We start from the raw sequence: 17,305 nt of genomic DNA, 5'->3' as shown, positions 1-17,305 counted from the left end.
TAATAAGATGCACTCAATCTTTTAACATTAACTGGACTCCAGGCACAGCTCTGTTTTTGTGCCGTGCACATTTTCAGAATGAGAGGATTTTACTTTTCAAAAGTCCTCCCACACATGCAGTTTTAATGAGACTTTACAGTTCAGTTTTTAAGTGTTACAAACAGGGAAGATTCTTTGAAATTCAATGCTTTTTTACTTTTTTCATTTTGATAATTCTTGTATGAGCTTTTACCGTTAAAGGCTTTTTGATGCTTTATTACCTGCTTACATACTAACTTAAAAAAACATATTCTTTGTTTTTCTCTGTGTAAATAACTCAAAATCGTAGTCAGATCTTCCAACCTCTTTTTTTATCTCTCACTAAACGGGAGAGCTAAACAAGTATGTTAATTATGATAGGTGCTGAAAACAGCTGAAATTTGATCATTTCGTTCCAGTAATTGGACTGCCTCATAGTTTATGTAAGATTTAAGTGATCGCATTCCTGCTTTCATTTCCTGCACCCTCAAACCTGTTTTTAGTGACTGCTATGAGGGCAAGAGCAGTAACTAAAAGTTTTAATAAATTGAGAATGATCCGTTTTTTGTTTCCAGAGTTCATTTCCATGAACTCAACTTTCCACGAACTTTATCAGCAACTATTGCAAAGCTACTGTAGCTATCAATGAAAGCCACGTGACTGTGTACCTCTTTTTTTTTTTAAATCTTTTTTCAGCCTGTCAACTTTAGATTTGAGTGAGCAATGAGCATGTCATCCAACACAGGCAAAGGTCAGGACACGCCAGGAGGGGATTCATCTGAAGGGTAGATGAGGGCACTTTGGTAGGAAGGGCCAGGATTCACCCAGTAGGGTGTACACTCCACTGCACATGCAAATAATCTAAATATAATCTAAAAGAAATTGGGAACATCAGAAAACAAACTCATACATGAGATACATTCAAGAAGAAAGTGTGATAAAGAAAGAAACACAGTCACGCGCATTAAAAAATGCATGACATTAACAATTTCCTCCTCACGAGAACACTGCGTACTCTCCGAGATCATTTTTAAAGTAAGAGTTATGCAAACACAAAATCTCAACCCAAGGCAATGTAAAGAGCCCGCTACTCGTGACTCATCCAAGTAAGCAAAAGCCTTGGATGAATGGGTGGGCCACAGTGGCTTGTGGAATTAATAAGACATGGTTAAGATAACCTGCTTAAGTTCAAGCTGAGCATCAGAATAGGAAATAAAGACAATTTTGATTGCGGTATTGTTGCTGGTGTCAGACAGGCTGGCCTGAGTATTACAGAAACTGCTGATCTATTGGGATTTTCCTCCATCTCTAGGGCTTACAGAGCATAGTCCAAAAAAGAGAAAGTATCCAGTAAGTGTCAGCTCTCTGCAGAAAAATGTCTTACTGATGCCAGTTGTCAGAGGAGAATGGATGTCATTGAGCTGATAGGAAGGCAACAGTAACTCAAATGCTGTAACCACTCATTAGAACCAGGTAAGCAGAAGAGCATCTGTGAACGCACAACATGTGAAGCAAGTCCACTTCTTTATGCCTAGTTTACTCATCTTCTGATCACTGCTTCCAACAGGATAATCTGTCATACCACAAAACTCAAATCATCTCATACTGGTTTCATGAAAATATTTTCTTAGTGGTTCTAGTGTATATTAGTTTACACATTCAACTAACAAGAAAAAATATCCCCAGCTTGATTGCATGAGGAGTCACAAATTCCTTGTTTGTTCCTTCAGGAACACCATCTGGTATCAAAATGTGCATATTTTTAATTTTAGTTAAATTTTCTGCCTCCCAAAAGCACTCCTTAGAAGAAGCAACATATTCTATATTACATTTGATTTGTTCTCAATGTAGAAATATAGATTAATGTAGTTTTCGATATTGAAAAATAAAAATCAAAAAATCATTATCACTAAGAGGATTGCTATGAATATCTATTTAGCAACACACACAGATGTCAACCTGCTGTTCCATGAAGCTGGCCATTATTTTATATCCGTAGACACACACAGAGAAACACACACACACATACAGAGAGACACACAATGTACCTCGTGCTTTGCTGCAAAATCAATGGGGAAATTCAACAGAGCACTGAGGTGTGCCAGAAACCTCTTAGCCTGCTGGCTGGTTTCTATTTACTGTTCATTTACTGTGTTTGAGTGTGTGTGTGTTTGCACATCAGTTCTTCTGACTCTTCAGAGTACACAGGTTTGATGAGGGGAAGAGGTCAAAATGCTCCTCAGAAACATCTGTCAGTGGTTACACAAACACACACATACTCTTCACGCTTATTTCACACATCATCTGCCTCCTGAAAAAGAGTAAAGACAACTCTATCAGTGACTCAGAAGATCTGAGGAGTGTGCGTTGTGTGTTTGCCAGAATGAGCGCGTTTTCGGCAGTTGAGCCGTCACAGGTGGCGTAGCCAGATTGTGCGCAGACACACTTGTAATCCACCATGTGGGGTCCTGGATGATAGTAAATCCACTGTATGTTTGTATGCGTGTCTGTCACAGTCTGAGTGTGTGACTTCCTCTGTGACTCACCGATCGCTGCACCCACTGTGGCGAGCATGTGACAAACAAAAACGCACACGTGCTCACAGAAAATTTGGGAACAAAGGCTTGAAGGAAAGCCTGACTTGATTTCTTTGGACACTGTCAGCAGTGTCAGTTTCTTTCAACTCTATCCACATTATATAAGCAACTCTTTACTTCTTTACCACGGTCAAGAGTCAGCTACATGACTGTGTGTTATGTAAGCAATTATGCACAGAAGACCTTGTGCAAGAATAAAGGCAAAGGTTAAAAAAACAAAAAGTGAAGTATGTCGGCGTGTCATCTGCTGACTCCATTATTTTCTATATTATGATGTTTACCATAGGAAATTATTACAGGCAAATACAGAAGCTGTGCACAAACTGAAATATGCAATTTTAAAGTGTTTATTTAGTTTAAAAGACAATTAGCAGGTCTGTAAACTGCAGAATATACAATACCATCGAATCAAGATAATATTTTACCCATTCAGCCTGTTATTTCTTGGTGAGATGGGGGTGGTATTTTTTATTTTTTTGTTCCAACCATCTGCTAGTAGTTGACACTGTTGCTTTACCGACATAATTTTCAGTTTACTCAGAAACGATCGACTTGTTTATAACATGCTTGTTGACACCTTTTTGTTTCTACTTCTCTCATGGAAGAAGTTTGCCTTCAGGGATTTGACCGACAAAGTTGATGCAGGAAGTAGTTTGTGGTAGATGCATGGGTTGGACACATGACTTTTATCCAGGAGACTGGACATCCAGGAGATCTTGTGCTTAAGAAAATTTTTCGAGACTTAGCTGACCACTTATTTTCAGTTTTTATTTTCTTTTTCATTCTTAGCTGTTACTTGTAACAAGGCCACTTGGTTATGTTTAGAAAAGGTCAGACAAGGATTAGCAAAAGATCAGACATTCACGGATGGACACAGACCATTTTGCAAAGTTGAACACTTGTTGCTACCAAAGGGCAACCCCTAAAGCTTAAAAATGAAGTCAGCACAGATGTGACAGTACCTACAGGGCCTCTAGATGCCATATGATACATGTTTCAAAAGGGGCTCTATCTCCATACAAGGTCAAAATGTTCAAAACCACTTAAAAGCATGTTATTTTCCTCTTCTGATAGTAATAACTCAGCTACCAGGATAACGGTCTGTACTGTGTGGCTCAAAAAATCCAAGAAGAAGAGAAATTATTATATTTCTAAAGTCTGTTACTTAATACTAATTAGCTGGTATGTGTGTCTGTGGATCACACCTGTATGAATGTATTGATGCTAATATAAGTGAGCACTCTTCTTTCATCCGTAACTTCTGAACACTAAAGCTTAAAAATAAGAAGTCCCAAATCAGTGGGTGAGGTCATGTCACATGATTTATTATCTTGTGTTTTTGTCCACTTGTGCAGTTTCAGAATGGCTAAAAAGTTGGTTAAAAGATTAAGAAAACAACAGCGGAGCTTGCTTTAAAAAAAAAGCATGAATGGGAAGCACAAACAATGGCTGCAGTGGGCAGTTTTCATTGTTTTTAACACTCTTTTTTACTATGTGGCAGCTAAAGAAAAACAGAAACAGAGCAAACTATAAACAAAATAAAAAAGAGCACCCGACACTGCCCTCAGGTTCAAGTGCACAGCTACAAGATGTGCACATGCATCTGTAAAATTTAGTACTGCACCTGCAGTTTCTTACCGCAAAAACAAGTTGGACATGGTTCATGATGTCCCTGGTCATAATTCTGACTTCTAAACACTGACAGAGAATTAACAGAAAAATAAAAGATAACAGATGTGCACACTTTCAAAGGGTCAGTATGCCCAGGTTTATTTTCTCTCATGGTTTTCTAGTGGTATTTAGCCATTTTATTTTTAATTGACTAAGATTTGAAGTACAAATCTCTCAGATTCTTCACAATTGCCTTTGCCTTCAGCTGAATAAAAGGTCAGTGGAGCTTCATACAAAAAGAAGCAAAATATGCAGCAGCAATTTATCTTTACAAGTGTCTGTCACTGTGACGAGCTGTCCTTGATATGCTGAATAATCCACACTGTTCACTGTCAGCAGCTTTTATTGGGACCAATTCCTTACAGGAGGAAGATCCAGTTCACAGTACTCTCTCCATCTGGTGTTTTTTCTACACCATATGGGTAGTGTGAATTGTGAAGTGCAGGAAAATTAGTATTTTTTTTAAACACAGCTGCTCATTAAATTGTGGCACATCACACTCCAGCCAATGGATTCTGTCAGTATGTTGACAGGTTTCCACTTACGCATGTCAAATCAAATTTGTTTATGTTTTAGTAATAACAATATTGTTTATGATGGTAATTACTTGTCAGAGCAAACTATTATGTGAATAAGAAAATCCATAGGACAAAGTGTAATTCATGCTGTAATAACTATTATTTATGTGCAATCCAAGACTGTAAAGTGAAGATTAGGCATAAGAAACAAAAACTGCATTTCCTCTAGTGTCTGTGAAGGTTCTCAGTCATCCAGGTCATTGTAGTCAGCTTGGAAAGAAAAGCTTCTGAACTTCTTTAAGTTGCTTGAAGACGTTTCACCTCTCATCCAAGAAGCTTCTTCAGTTCTAAGGTCAAATGGTGGAGAGGCCAAGATTTAAGTCCTAGGGGAGTGTCCCCCAAGAGGGTCATGAACTCCCTGATGATCCTCTACCTAATCACACGAGCCAAGGTATGAAAACGGGTGTAGGTCACAATCAGCCAAGGTTTCGGGTGAAACCTAGCCACACCCTATCATGTGATTTACTGAGGTCAAATGGCCCAGGATGTGAGTGGGCGTTAAGGCGTCTGGGAAAGGATCTCAAAACTGGATTATAGATGGCAGACAGTTGGTGTCGTAAGCCACCGTCTCTGTTCAAGGATGGCTGTTCGCAGCGGACATAGATGGCTTCTTTCACTCCTCTTTCAAACCATCTGTTTTCTCTGTCCAAAAGTAGTTAAAGGTGCAATGTCTTCAAGCAACTTAAAGAAGTCCAGATGCTTTTCTTCCCAAGCTCCTTAGATTTCCTCTAGTGGCCACTTGAGGTTGGTTCAAAAAGCAAGTCAATCGCCATAGACCCCCCCTTTAAAAATGCCCAATTTTAGAACACTAAGAGGCATATTTGAAACCTTGTATGGTCTCTATAGGTTTCTCCCTTCATAAAAACTCTGACTGGTTTTCAGTCCAGATGAACAGAATCAACTTTTGAAGATTTACTTACCTGGATGATTGAGAATGCATTAAGACGTCTGACTGGGTCTTTCCTTATAAATCATTTGTTTGAATATTAGTGAGGCTTAAAATTAGGAACATGGCCATTTTGATTGACAAGTGTGCTTACACATGAATACTGTAGCTGTCATAGCCAAAAACTGTTCTTTAGTAAGCATTTTTTAGTAAACTATCTGGCTAATATGGCTTTCTGTGTTGTGCAGACTATCCAAGACAATCCATTTGTGGTTCACTTTTGTTGAGTGAAATAAAGTACTTTTTATCTGCACCAGTTAGCAGGTATCTGTCTGTGCACAGTATGCATATAGTTTATTTATGCAGCTTGCTTACCAAGTAAATTGTAGCACTCCAACATTTTTTCCAAATGTGGTCACTTCTTTTTCTTCAAAAAACAACATGGTTGTGGCCAAAATGCTGCCAGTGAGGCTTCAAAATAGGTGATTTCATGCTGGCTAGAAATTTACAAAAATCGACCAAGTTTTAAGAAGTTTTATAATATGAAGAAAAATAGGCCTGTCCCGATCTGATGTGCATGCTTATTTTGCACATCAAAGTGGCAGTGGTATGTTTACCCCACTATTAATAATGACACAAATACAATACCTTGTCTTTAAAGCTTGTGTCAGAGCCAAAACTTTCATAAGACTTTGTCCAACCAGGGAGACTGCAGAATAAGATGAAGGAAAGCCAAGACTTTCATCTTAGATAAGATGGAAAAACATAACCCCACTCAAATGGTGGCAGTGTCATTGCAGGACTGGCACATCGGCCATCACTGAATTACTAATAAGGCCGTGTCTGAATCAGACACCAACACTATCAGAGGAGAAGAGGATCAAAGCACCATGTAAGCTTCAGGGATTTAAAGGGTCTAAGGCATAAAATGTCTCAACTGAGAACACCCCCCCCCCCACCCCCCCAAAAAAAGGTAACAGAAAATAACAGCAGAGATTAAACCTCTTTAGTTTGAGCAGTCTTGGTCTCGCTGATACAGTTTGTAAATCATCACTGTTATGCACAAGATGCAGCTGGTTAGACTAAGATATTAACAGACTTTGTTGAGCAGTAAATTGATGATCATTAGTGGTGTAATTACCATACTGGATGCAAAACAATTCATCTACACAGAAACGTCAAGCTGGCAGGCTTTCTTACTGCCAATATCACAATAATGGTGCAATCTATAAGGAACCTTACTACCAAGACCTCTTGTTACATCCCAGCTCTCAACATAGTAACTTACAGTGCATCAATATTTCAGAACGGCATTACTTCAGGTCTGGTGGCAGAGGTAGGAAATGCCAAAGCACAAGCCCCATGGGCAAACAATTGAGTTCAGGACACAGTCAAGCATTAATCTCACTTCTAGGAGTGGAAAAATGCACTGTGGCCCACAAAAACAATCTATGTTTAGTTGTCAAACCTGCCCATAAAGGTTACAACGGTGGATTTCTAATGCTTAATGCATTCAGTATTTTTGCTTTCTTTTAAATGGAAAAGCTCCAATACCATTTCTATTTTCCGCTACAGTGATGTTTTATTAAGTCAATCACATGCATCATGGTCAAAATAACTATTTAGAAATATTCATATGGCAGCTAGTTTGATTAGCCAGAAGAAAGCTGTCTGGTTAGAAAAGCTAGTCTAGTCTCTGTTTACTTTTAGTCTCTTTTAGAAGAGCTTTTAGCTATGTTTCGTCTCGACAAACTGATAAAGGAACTCATCAAATCAGCAGCAACCTCATCTGTCTGCTGTGTGGTGCTGAGCAGGGACAATGGATTTATCAGCAACTCCCACTAAAGACCACTGCCTAACATAGCTCAAAATCGAACTATAATTGAAGGAGCCTCTGTCCCTGTGCCAGTTCTTCACTCTTCACTATCAACCTCATCCTCACACTTGATCTGTATGTTACTGTGCGTGAGCTTTCACATATTTGGTGGTTTTCAGTTGCTGTCCACACAGGGAGATGTCATCAAGTTTCTGACACCTTTCTAACAGCACATCAGTGACTAGCTCTTGGTTATCATAAACTGTGTGCAAACATATTGCCACCAAACGTAACATTTCTTTTTGGGATGGCATCTTTAATAACTATAAACTAACTTGTCTTTTAGTTGTATGGCTGTGGTTCAGGTGACAGATAAGGTTGTGTACTAATTGGAAGATAATGGTTTAATCCCTGGCTCCCTGAGTCTGGGTCAAACTACCCTTGGGCAATATACTGAACCCTGATACATGATGCATTTATCCAAGCAAATGAGGGCATATAAAAAGTGCTTAGGTTAATGAGGCTTGGAGTAAAAAAGTGCTTTAATTGCTGAAATGGAGTAGAACAGCACTGCAGAAAAACAGTCGATGGATCTTAGTATTTTAATAAAGCAACCAACTACAGAGAAATTAAGAGTTAAGAATGCCTGGTTTGGCTAGCAGTAGTCCTCTCTGTTCCTCAGGCAGATCAGTTTTCTTTGTTACTCCAAGAGACAAGCTGCAAGCCGCAGATGGTGTGTTCAGCACAGGCATATTTTAAATAGTCTGCATGATAAAGGTTGATAAAAGTAAGATAAATGCACAAAAACAAAGAAATGAAAGATCTAAAAAGATCCAAAGTTGAAAAGAAAGCTGGGTTATACTCTCAGGGTTTAAAAAACTCACTTTAAAAAAAACCTCCTTCAACATAACATTAACTCTTTTGTTTTAAAATAAGACCAATATTTGTCTTTTTTTAATTTTTTTTATTTCTGGACTCTACTAGAGCAGTAGAATTCTAAATAATCTTTATCTATTTTATACAGAGTCTTGTTGCCAAGGCATCCTCTGAAACAAGTTTTATCTTGTCTGCCTATCAGACAACTTTCTTCTGATTTACTGCTCCTCAAAACCACAAGGTCTGAACAACAGATGGGGCTTCCATGCTCGCAGCCAGAGATTTAGATGACCATGTTAGGGATATCCCCTCTCATTATGATGGGAGCCAAGAGTAAAAAAAAACTGTCAGAAATCAAGGAACCTCCTTATTTGAAACCCTGGCCATGTTTAATACGAGCATCCACTATTTAAATAGTGGATGAAAATAGTGGGGCCATTTTAACATCAAGAAAGGAATTAAGTATTAAATAGTATTTATAGATTCATCTCAGTATTGGATAAAAAAAAATCATGTATCAGAATTATTTCTTTGCTTGTTTGCCTTTGGTGGCCTTTTCGATGTACCTGTTCTCACCAAGAGAGCATAAAGACCTCTTCTGTCATTTTCTCTCTTATATACATATCCAAGCGCTCTCTCTGTGATACATCATGTCCTTCTCCTCCCACTCATGCAGCAAACCAGTAAAGCATACTGTAAATTAATGAGCGCCAGCAAAGAAAAATAATATCAATCCTCCCACAGATAGTGACACCCACATATCATCAAAAGGAGAAGAAACTTCCCTTCCCCCGTCCTCCCCGCTGACATGTCTCAGTGAGGAAAGTGACAGGAGATGCATGTATGCAGGATTTTTACATGGCACTTAATAAGCTTCCCCCTACATGACACACACACATATGCAGCACACATTCGCAGGGCATGCCCTAAGAGTGATGAAACGCATGCTGACACACGTGCACGTTCTGCACTCTCACATGTACTCACACGCCTTCCCTGATGATTAGAAACTGGGTCAAGGACAACTTTCTGTGAGGGCAAGGAGAAAAAGAAAATCTGTAATGACAGACGGGCTCAGGCTACAGCATAGAAAAGTGCCCGCAGTAAGAAGAGTATGTATGATTTATAATCCTAGGCACAGTCAGAGATGTGTAAATGAATTGTCACAAACTTGACCACTGTGAGGACAGAACACAGATAAGTTCTTCCACTGTGCATTTACAGAACCTGGTCAAAATGTGCCTGATGGGAACAACTGCTGTTTGCAGCTGTGTTTGTGCTTCACTAAACAGAAGACTCTGTAGGTGAGCCTGGGGTGAGCTTGTTCTCTTGGCCTCAGTTAATGTTGTTTTCATGACTTAAGCACAAGGTGTCCTTAGGCAGGTTACAGCATTAGTGAGGGATCACTTCCAACTTGTCACTTTTCAATTATGCTACACCAAACCACTCTTTTTCCAAACCTAACAAGATAGTTTGTAGTGTCAAAACATAAAAAAGTCACCAAAGCCACAGGACACCTTGCACATAGCAGGAAGATACAGGCAGTACCTGCCCAGCATGAGGAGATAATAGTGAGCCTGAAGAACAAATATAACACTGCATTCTGCAGTGGAAAGTCAGAGACTGACATTATTTTCAGCTTCTACGGTGCCTCCAGGTTTGATTTGCTGCTTTTCAAAACCAGCAAATATTCACCAACAGACCTGTACTCGTTGCAATAATAGCTTAATTATACACCCAATTCCAAAAATTCATCCACCCATTCTCTTCTGCTTATCCAATTCAGGGTCATGGAATTGGATAAGCAGGTGCTGGTGGTGCTGGAGCCTATCCCAGTCTATCACATGTAGAGAGACAACCACTTGCACTCAAATTCACACCTATGGGCAATTTAGAATCATCAATTAACCTAACCCCACTAACTGCATGTCTCTGAAATGTGGGAGGAAGCCGGAGTACCCAGAGAGAACCCACACAAACACAGGGAGAACATGCAAACTCCATACAGAAAAAGCCCAGACAGATGTTGGAAGCAAACTCAGGACCTTCTTGCTATGATTCAACAGTGCTAACCACTGCACCACCATGCTGCCCTAATTCCAAAAATGCCATTTTCTAATCATCAGGGGAGATGTGTTAATAGAAGCACGATGCAATGATTTAAAAATCTAATTTTATTCACAATAAAATATCAAAAGTTTAAACTGAAGCATTTTACTAGTTCTCAAAAAAGTTGGGCCAGGGACGACAAAAGAGGGACAGAGAGGCAGTAATTCTCAAAAGTTGTCATTATCCTGGGTCTTTGACCCAGTGTTTGAGTGTTCCTTTGGATTTGTCATTTACTTCTTTGAAAGCATAAGTTAATTATGTTCTAGTGTCTGAACATATTATTTTCAGGTGCCGCTGAGTTTGTATTTATAGTTCTGGATTTCTGGTTCATGTCTGTCCTAGTCTCATCTCTGCATTTTGTTATTTCTTCAGTATGGTCACGTCTCCATATCTGTTTCTGTCCCAGTATCAAGCCCATGTGTCTTAGTTTGTTTCTCAGTGTGTGTTACTTCCTGCTTTACTTTGAGAATCTCCTGTCTCGTGTGTATTCTGTTCAGTTTTGCTTCCCTTGTCTCATTTGTCTGGATTAGTGTCAGCTGTGTTCCCACCTGTGGCCTCTTCCCTCGTTATCCTGCTTGTGTATATATTGTCTGCATTTCCTTCTGTCCTCCCTTGCAATATGGTATCCTTGTGTCAATGGTTTGAGTCTCCTAGTATTGTTTTTTGTATTATTTTGTACTTCAGTTTAATAAAACCACCTATTATTTTATTCCCTACGTTCCGAGCACTGTGTTTGGGTCTTACCTGCACCAGGCATACCATCCCAAATTTTTGGGAACTGGGTTTGTATATAGTTTAGATAAATAGTTTCACAACCCAGCTCTTAACATAAAATGGAGACCAAAACTAGAAATTTAAAAAGCACGAGTCTCTAATTTAAATGACTACCGTAATTGTCGGGCTATAAGCCGCTACTTTTTGCACAAGCTTTGAACCCTGCGGCTTTTAGTCAGGTGCGGCTTTTCTATGGATTGTCCATGATTTTTGTGATATCATAAGACGATTTGTTTTGTTTGTTCTGCTGTTGTACGGCACTACGTTGCCTGGCGGAAGGATCGGGGTTCAAGAGTGGTATGTTGGTCACATGTCCATCCGCCAGGCAACATAGTGCCGTACAAGTAGCGCGAAAAACAAACTTCAAAGTAGCGCTACGCGTTCAGCGGGAGTCGTGGATGACCAGCGGCGATAAACTTGCGAAAAGCAAGTTATGCTCAACACCACCAGTGGATTCTGACAGCGTGGAAAAGTGTGAAAACATCCACGATCACCAACGGATTTCGAAGGGCTGGACTGCTGCATGATGAAGAGGAGGACACCGCCACGGCCCTTCAGAGGGTGTTCGACTCTGACACTGACAATGAGGATTTCTTTGGTTTTGAAAGTGACAACGAAGGAAAGAAGCTGAGAGTGGATGACGAAGCCATCCTGAGCCTGTTCGTTTCCGACACTGGAGAAGAGGACTTTGGTGGTTTTAGTGCGCAGGAAGATGGTGGTGAATGACTGACTTTTCTTCTTGTTAAAGCCGTGTCACTGCACCTGAGCCTAAAAGGTAGTCCGAATCTATTTTTCTGGTGTGCTGTAGGTTACTGTTATGTACTACATTTGTTACTCATTTATGAAGCACAGCACATGTGCAAATATGTACCCATAACTTGTTTTTCAAAATATTAATAAAAGGGGTGTGTCTCCAAACAGCCATCTCTTTCCTGACAATTCGCTTTGTGCATATTCTCTTACATATGATAAGTCAACATTGAAACACCTGCGGCTTTTGGTCAGGTGCGGCTAATGTATGTACAAAACAGGATTTTCCCCTGATTTTAGCTTGTGCGGCTAATATTCAGGTGCGCTTTGTAGTCCGGGAAATACGGTAAATTGATTAAAATAAAATGTACAGATTGGAGCAGCAAGGAGATTATGATGGTGAGAGGTGGTGGTCCTCTCCAAACCAACCCAGGCACGCCTTCATCCACATCTTATTAACAGCTTTTAGCCAAACATAAAAATCGTTCATCCAAGCAACTTTAATTCCACAGCAATACAGCAGCTAAGTCTGAAGTAGGAAAGGACAAACACATACAGCTGCAGAGACTCCTTTATTTAGAGATGGTGGCTAAATTAATTTTGCATGCATTCCCGTCTGATGAGCACTCAACAGAGCAAGCCCTTTTCATTTGTTTGATAAATAACCAAAAGATATTCGTAGTCTGGTCAATGCTTCACCTCCCAGTAGTTGCAGTAAATAGCTCCACAACGGTTTCTTTATTCATTGTTCTTCAGTGTACTTTTCTCAACCAATCAGTGCACTTTGAAGCAAAGCTCAGACCTTAGACCTCTCTCTCCAGCAAACAAAGTAATCATCCACTCAGTTCGGATCAAGAAAATGCACCACAGAACCGGGAACAAATACACAACCAGCTTCTGCTGTGTTACAGTCGCTCTCAAAGTTATTGTGATTCAGAACATCAAGCAGCACATCCTCCCATCTCCAAAATATCATCTCACCCTGCAATACTCTCAATAGCACTTATGACACCAGAGAGCTCGGCTAGCAATACAGCCGGCCCTGTTAACTCCACCCGCCCGCTAATAATACTCATCCTCGGAGGACCGAAGAGGAGAAAAGTGGAGTGGGGTGGAGTGGAGGTAAGAGCACCAGCCCTTACTGTTTGTCTGTGCTGGAGTTCCCTTCTCACTGCAGCTGGCTTCTGCTGCAGTAAGTGAGGAGAGAGGGAGGGTAAAGGTGAGCTGGTGGGAAGTAAGAGGTGGAGGTGTAAGGAAGACGTGCTGATGGTGTGTGTAAATACCCACTGTGTGCCAAAACACACCTATTTTCAGCAGTATTTTCTGCACAGACAGTAATCAGGTCTAACGTGCTCAGGTCCTCTTTTATGGAGGCTTCTTGTCTATTGTTTCATTAGAAGTGTTTGCTGAGCTGTGTGATCTAGGACAGGGCATGAGAGAGGCGATTAATAACTCTGAGTATGAAGGAGCTGTCTTTGGGGCCAACTGCAAAAACTGTGCCACTTCCGTAACAGGGAGGGAAGGAAGCAGTCGGAGCAGTAGCAAATAAGGACAGCGATCTGTTAGCTGGGTTGTGCACATGTGTTTGTGGATCCATCTGGAAATACACTGTATTAATGGAGTTTGTCCCTGTTCATACTTTTTTGTGTTTCTTTTTGTGTATCTGGTCTCTTTTTGGATGATAATCATGCTGCAAAGTGTTATTTTATGCCAGTTTAAAGATAATATCAATATTGTAACTGCGAAAATAAAAATAGTATGTGGCTTTTTCCGCCTAAAAGCAAGTGTAAATTGTTCTTTTAGGCATTAAATCTTGGTCAGTCCTACAAATTGAGAACCATCTCAAAATGTGTGATGGCCTCCGTCTTAGGTAATCTGTGGAGAGATGTGAATGACAACTCTGTCTCCCCAGATGTCCATGAACTACTCATGCCAACACCATAGTAATCTGATTTGGCACACCTGGTCTAGGATAAAAATCCTTCAGCTGAAATCTCAGCTTCATCTATGTGATCGTACACTCTGGTCTAGATTATGTTACTCCACAGTTGGCAGCCTCACCATACCACTGATGAACATACTTCACATTTCATTTGCTTTCTTGTTTATTTTCTTTTTTACTGGTTACAGTAAATGCTCATATTAGCCACCAACTCTCATGCCTTTCCATTTCTGGTTTGGCCTTAGAGCTGGGTCATGACTGACCGAAGCCAACTGCTGTACAATGGGATTAATAGGAGGTGGAATAGCTCCCCTAGCTCAACACTGCCATAATGCTTTCGGGGATGAGAACAGGATGTCTTCTGCTGCTGTTTATTCAGGGAGTTATGCTGGGGGGCAAAACTTGAGCTCCATATTTTTTGGCCAGTATTTGTTTATATTTTGGCCAACCATTTATGGCCAACCATTTAAGGATGCTAAATCATCTTTTAGTTTGTAATCCTTGTCTGCAATGTACCCCTTGTTGTACAACAACCTTAATTGGATTATTTTGATAAAAACATAAAAATCACGCCATGTTCTGGAGCTTTTTTTATGATCTTTAAGGAAATTTGCGGGCCAGCATATACAAATGTAAATAACGATTTTTTTAACATTTGTATGTATGATCAGATTAGGATAAAAAGGATCATCCATTTCCTGATAATCTGATTAAATCTTTAACTAATATTAAAAAAAAATTGTTTTGGAAGATTAAAATTATCTCCTTTTTACCACTAACCCCCCTGTACAGAGCTTTAATCACAGTTTAAGACTTTTAATTAAAAAAAATCTGCTTGATCCTCACCTTTTGAGAAGACGGTAGTTCTCGCAGTGACATCCAGGTCCAAGGATGGGCTGAACGGAAAGGCCCACAGCTGTGATAGTCGGTTGAAAAACATCAGGGGCAGCAGGAGGAGTAGGAAGGGCTTGACTGATCCCATGATTAACCTACAGACCTGGGTCCAAGCAGAGACTTGCTTGTGCTCACTGTTTATTGTATGCAAAAAATAAATAAATAAATAATGAAATAAATGTGCAAAGCGTGTATCTTCAGGCCCAGCAGCAACCAGGCGCAGACTCTTTGATTATCCTCCAGCTGAGAACACACTGAGTCTGTGCAGAGAAAGAGAAAAACAATGTGTATTACTAAAAGAGATGTGATCCTGAATACCAAACTAGATGCGGCTGTCAAAAGGTGGTGATGGATTTCACTCATTTATGAACAAAACAAACGTTTGCAGGACAAGGACTCCACCACCCAAGTGGATATGTTGCGCTGGACTAATTGAAAGATTAAAAGGATGTCAAAGTGCCAGAAATGTACTTGTTATGCGGCAAATCAACCCAGCTATTGACTGGCCCTTCTTTAGTGGGCAATAAAATAGTATTAAAATTAGAGATGGACCGATCCGATATTACGTATCGGTCCGATACTGACCTAAATTACTGGATCGGATATCGGAGAAAAATAAAAAATGTAATCCGATCCATTAAATATCACGAAAGCACCTCGCAAAACTTGCAACACGCCGTAACTCACCTCAGAACGTTAGCAGTCGGAGCAGTATGCATCACGTGATAGAGCAGCTGTGGCATGCCGGACCTGTCGGTGGTCTGGATAGCATGTGGAGCTTCGCTAGCAACCTGGCATTTCATCTCCGACAAAGTTATCCCCGAGAGAAGTAAAGCAAGTGTGTAAGTCCATCTCTGAATGTTTGTAAAGCATTCCTGCGTTAAGCTTAACAAGCGACTGCCTCTCGCTCTCCGGCTGCTACTTCAATCGTGAAACTGCTTAAATGATCAGCTGATCGGCTTTTCTGTCGCGAGTCCGTGTCTCTTGTTTGTTTTTGGCCCACTTTGCACCAGAAAGAGGAAACCAGCGGCTGAACAACAGCAGAACGTTTAAGCTTGATAAGCTGTTGTTAGAATTTATTTAATATTACTTTCTACACCAGGATCTTTTTCTACGTAGCTGACGTAGCTGACGCTGGTAACTGCAGGGGCGGATCTAGCAAAGTTTAGCCAGGGGGGCCGATAGGGCATGAACAGGGAAAAGGGGGCACAAAGACATACCTTTCTTTCTTATTCTCATTTAAAATGTCGAGCTTTTAATAAATAATTATCTGACACCCAAAGTTTTAATTTGATGTAAAATGAATAGAAGTCAATTACTGTATATAGTGACTATTAAGTCTAATATATACCCTAGTAAGCTATAGTACTTTTTCCTTTGGGAAGGTACCATCTGTGCAGTCTGCAATTTTGTTGAAGAAAGATGTTGAATCTATTTAATATTTCTTGAAAAATAATTGATTTCTGTGCATTTTTTTTCACACTGCATCAAATTAAGGTTGATTACGTCGATTAAGCATCATGAGGTGGCGCGTGAGGGGTGGTTCCTTATTTTTATTTATTTCTTTTTGTTGTTGCTGGGAGTTGGAACCCTATTAGTTAGGTTGCTTAATATTTACGCTAAGTACTCTTTAAAATACCAGAATAGGGAGGATGGTGTAGGTCTAAGTTTATTAGATTGATCAGTATTGCTGAACTATGAAATATTTTTTTTGTATACAGGTATAACAGAATAGCTTTAGTGTAGTTGTTGTTTTAAACTTGAGTATGAACTTGCAGACTTGCAAAATGCAGCAAGATATTTAAAAAACAGTTTTGTTGATTAAAAAACACTATATCGGATTCATATCGGTATCGGCAGATATCCAAATTTATGATATCGGTATCGGACATAAAAAAGTGGTATCGTGCCATCTCTAATTAAAATAAATCTCATTCCTGCGATGTCTGAAAAGTACATTTAAATCAGTGTGGTGCATTTACGAGTGTAGTATGGAAAGTAGAAAAATTATAATCACAAAATATTTTGCAGGATTTTACAACACAAAGATTATTTGGGTGGACAATCCAGGTACAGTAAGAGCTGCCCAACTATATTTGCCACTAATTTCAGGTATTTAAATGTATCTGTACAAGATAAATCACTTCAATCCCACATAATTCAGCTGGTTCTCCAGAAACGATCTTGTCCCGTGATCAGTCGGACTTCTAATCCTCCATTTTTACTGTTCTCAAGATCTGCTGTGGAGAATGGGATTCGTGTGCTGCTATGCTGTGCTCACTGAGGCTGCAGGGTAGAACAAGGACTATGATCACCATCATTACTCCAAGATTGTAGAGCTGCAGTGTGTCCAACTCCACAGAGAGACACTCTGCTTGGAATCCAATCCACTAG

The 17,305-nt window shown here is 39.9% G+C and overlaps 1 protein-coding gene across 2 annotated transcripts in view; it reads right to left on the bottom strand.

The window, feature by feature from the left end:
• Positions 1 to 17,305, bottom strand: part of sema4gb (sema domain, immunoglobulin domain (Ig), transmembrane domain (TM) and short cytoplasmic domain, (semaphorin) 4Gb) — a 51,907-nt gene that overhangs the window by 28,607 nt on the left and 5,995 nt on the right. For both annotated transcript variants that reach the window (XM_085361562.1, XM_085361563.1), the window contains exon 2: positions 14,864 to 15,171. In XM_085361562.1, the coding sequence (XP_085217688.1) occupies positions 14,864 to 14,999 (136 nt within the window). In that variant the 5' untranslated portion in view covers positions 15,000 to 15,171. The remainder of the gene's footprint in view (positions 1 to 14,863; positions 15,172 to 17,305) is intronic.

Source organism: Diplotaxodon limnothrissa, linkage group LG8 (genome assembly GCF_057381915.1).
Source record: "Diplotaxodon limnothrissa isolate DT_005_m linkage group LG8, D_limnothrissa_male_GT1.1, whole genome shotgun sequence".
NCBI classification, from domain to species: Eukaryota; Metazoa; Chordata; class Actinopteri; order Cichliformes; family Cichlidae; genus Diplotaxodon; species Diplotaxodon limnothrissa.
This window is presented reverse-complemented; position numbering and strand designations above follow the sequence as displayed.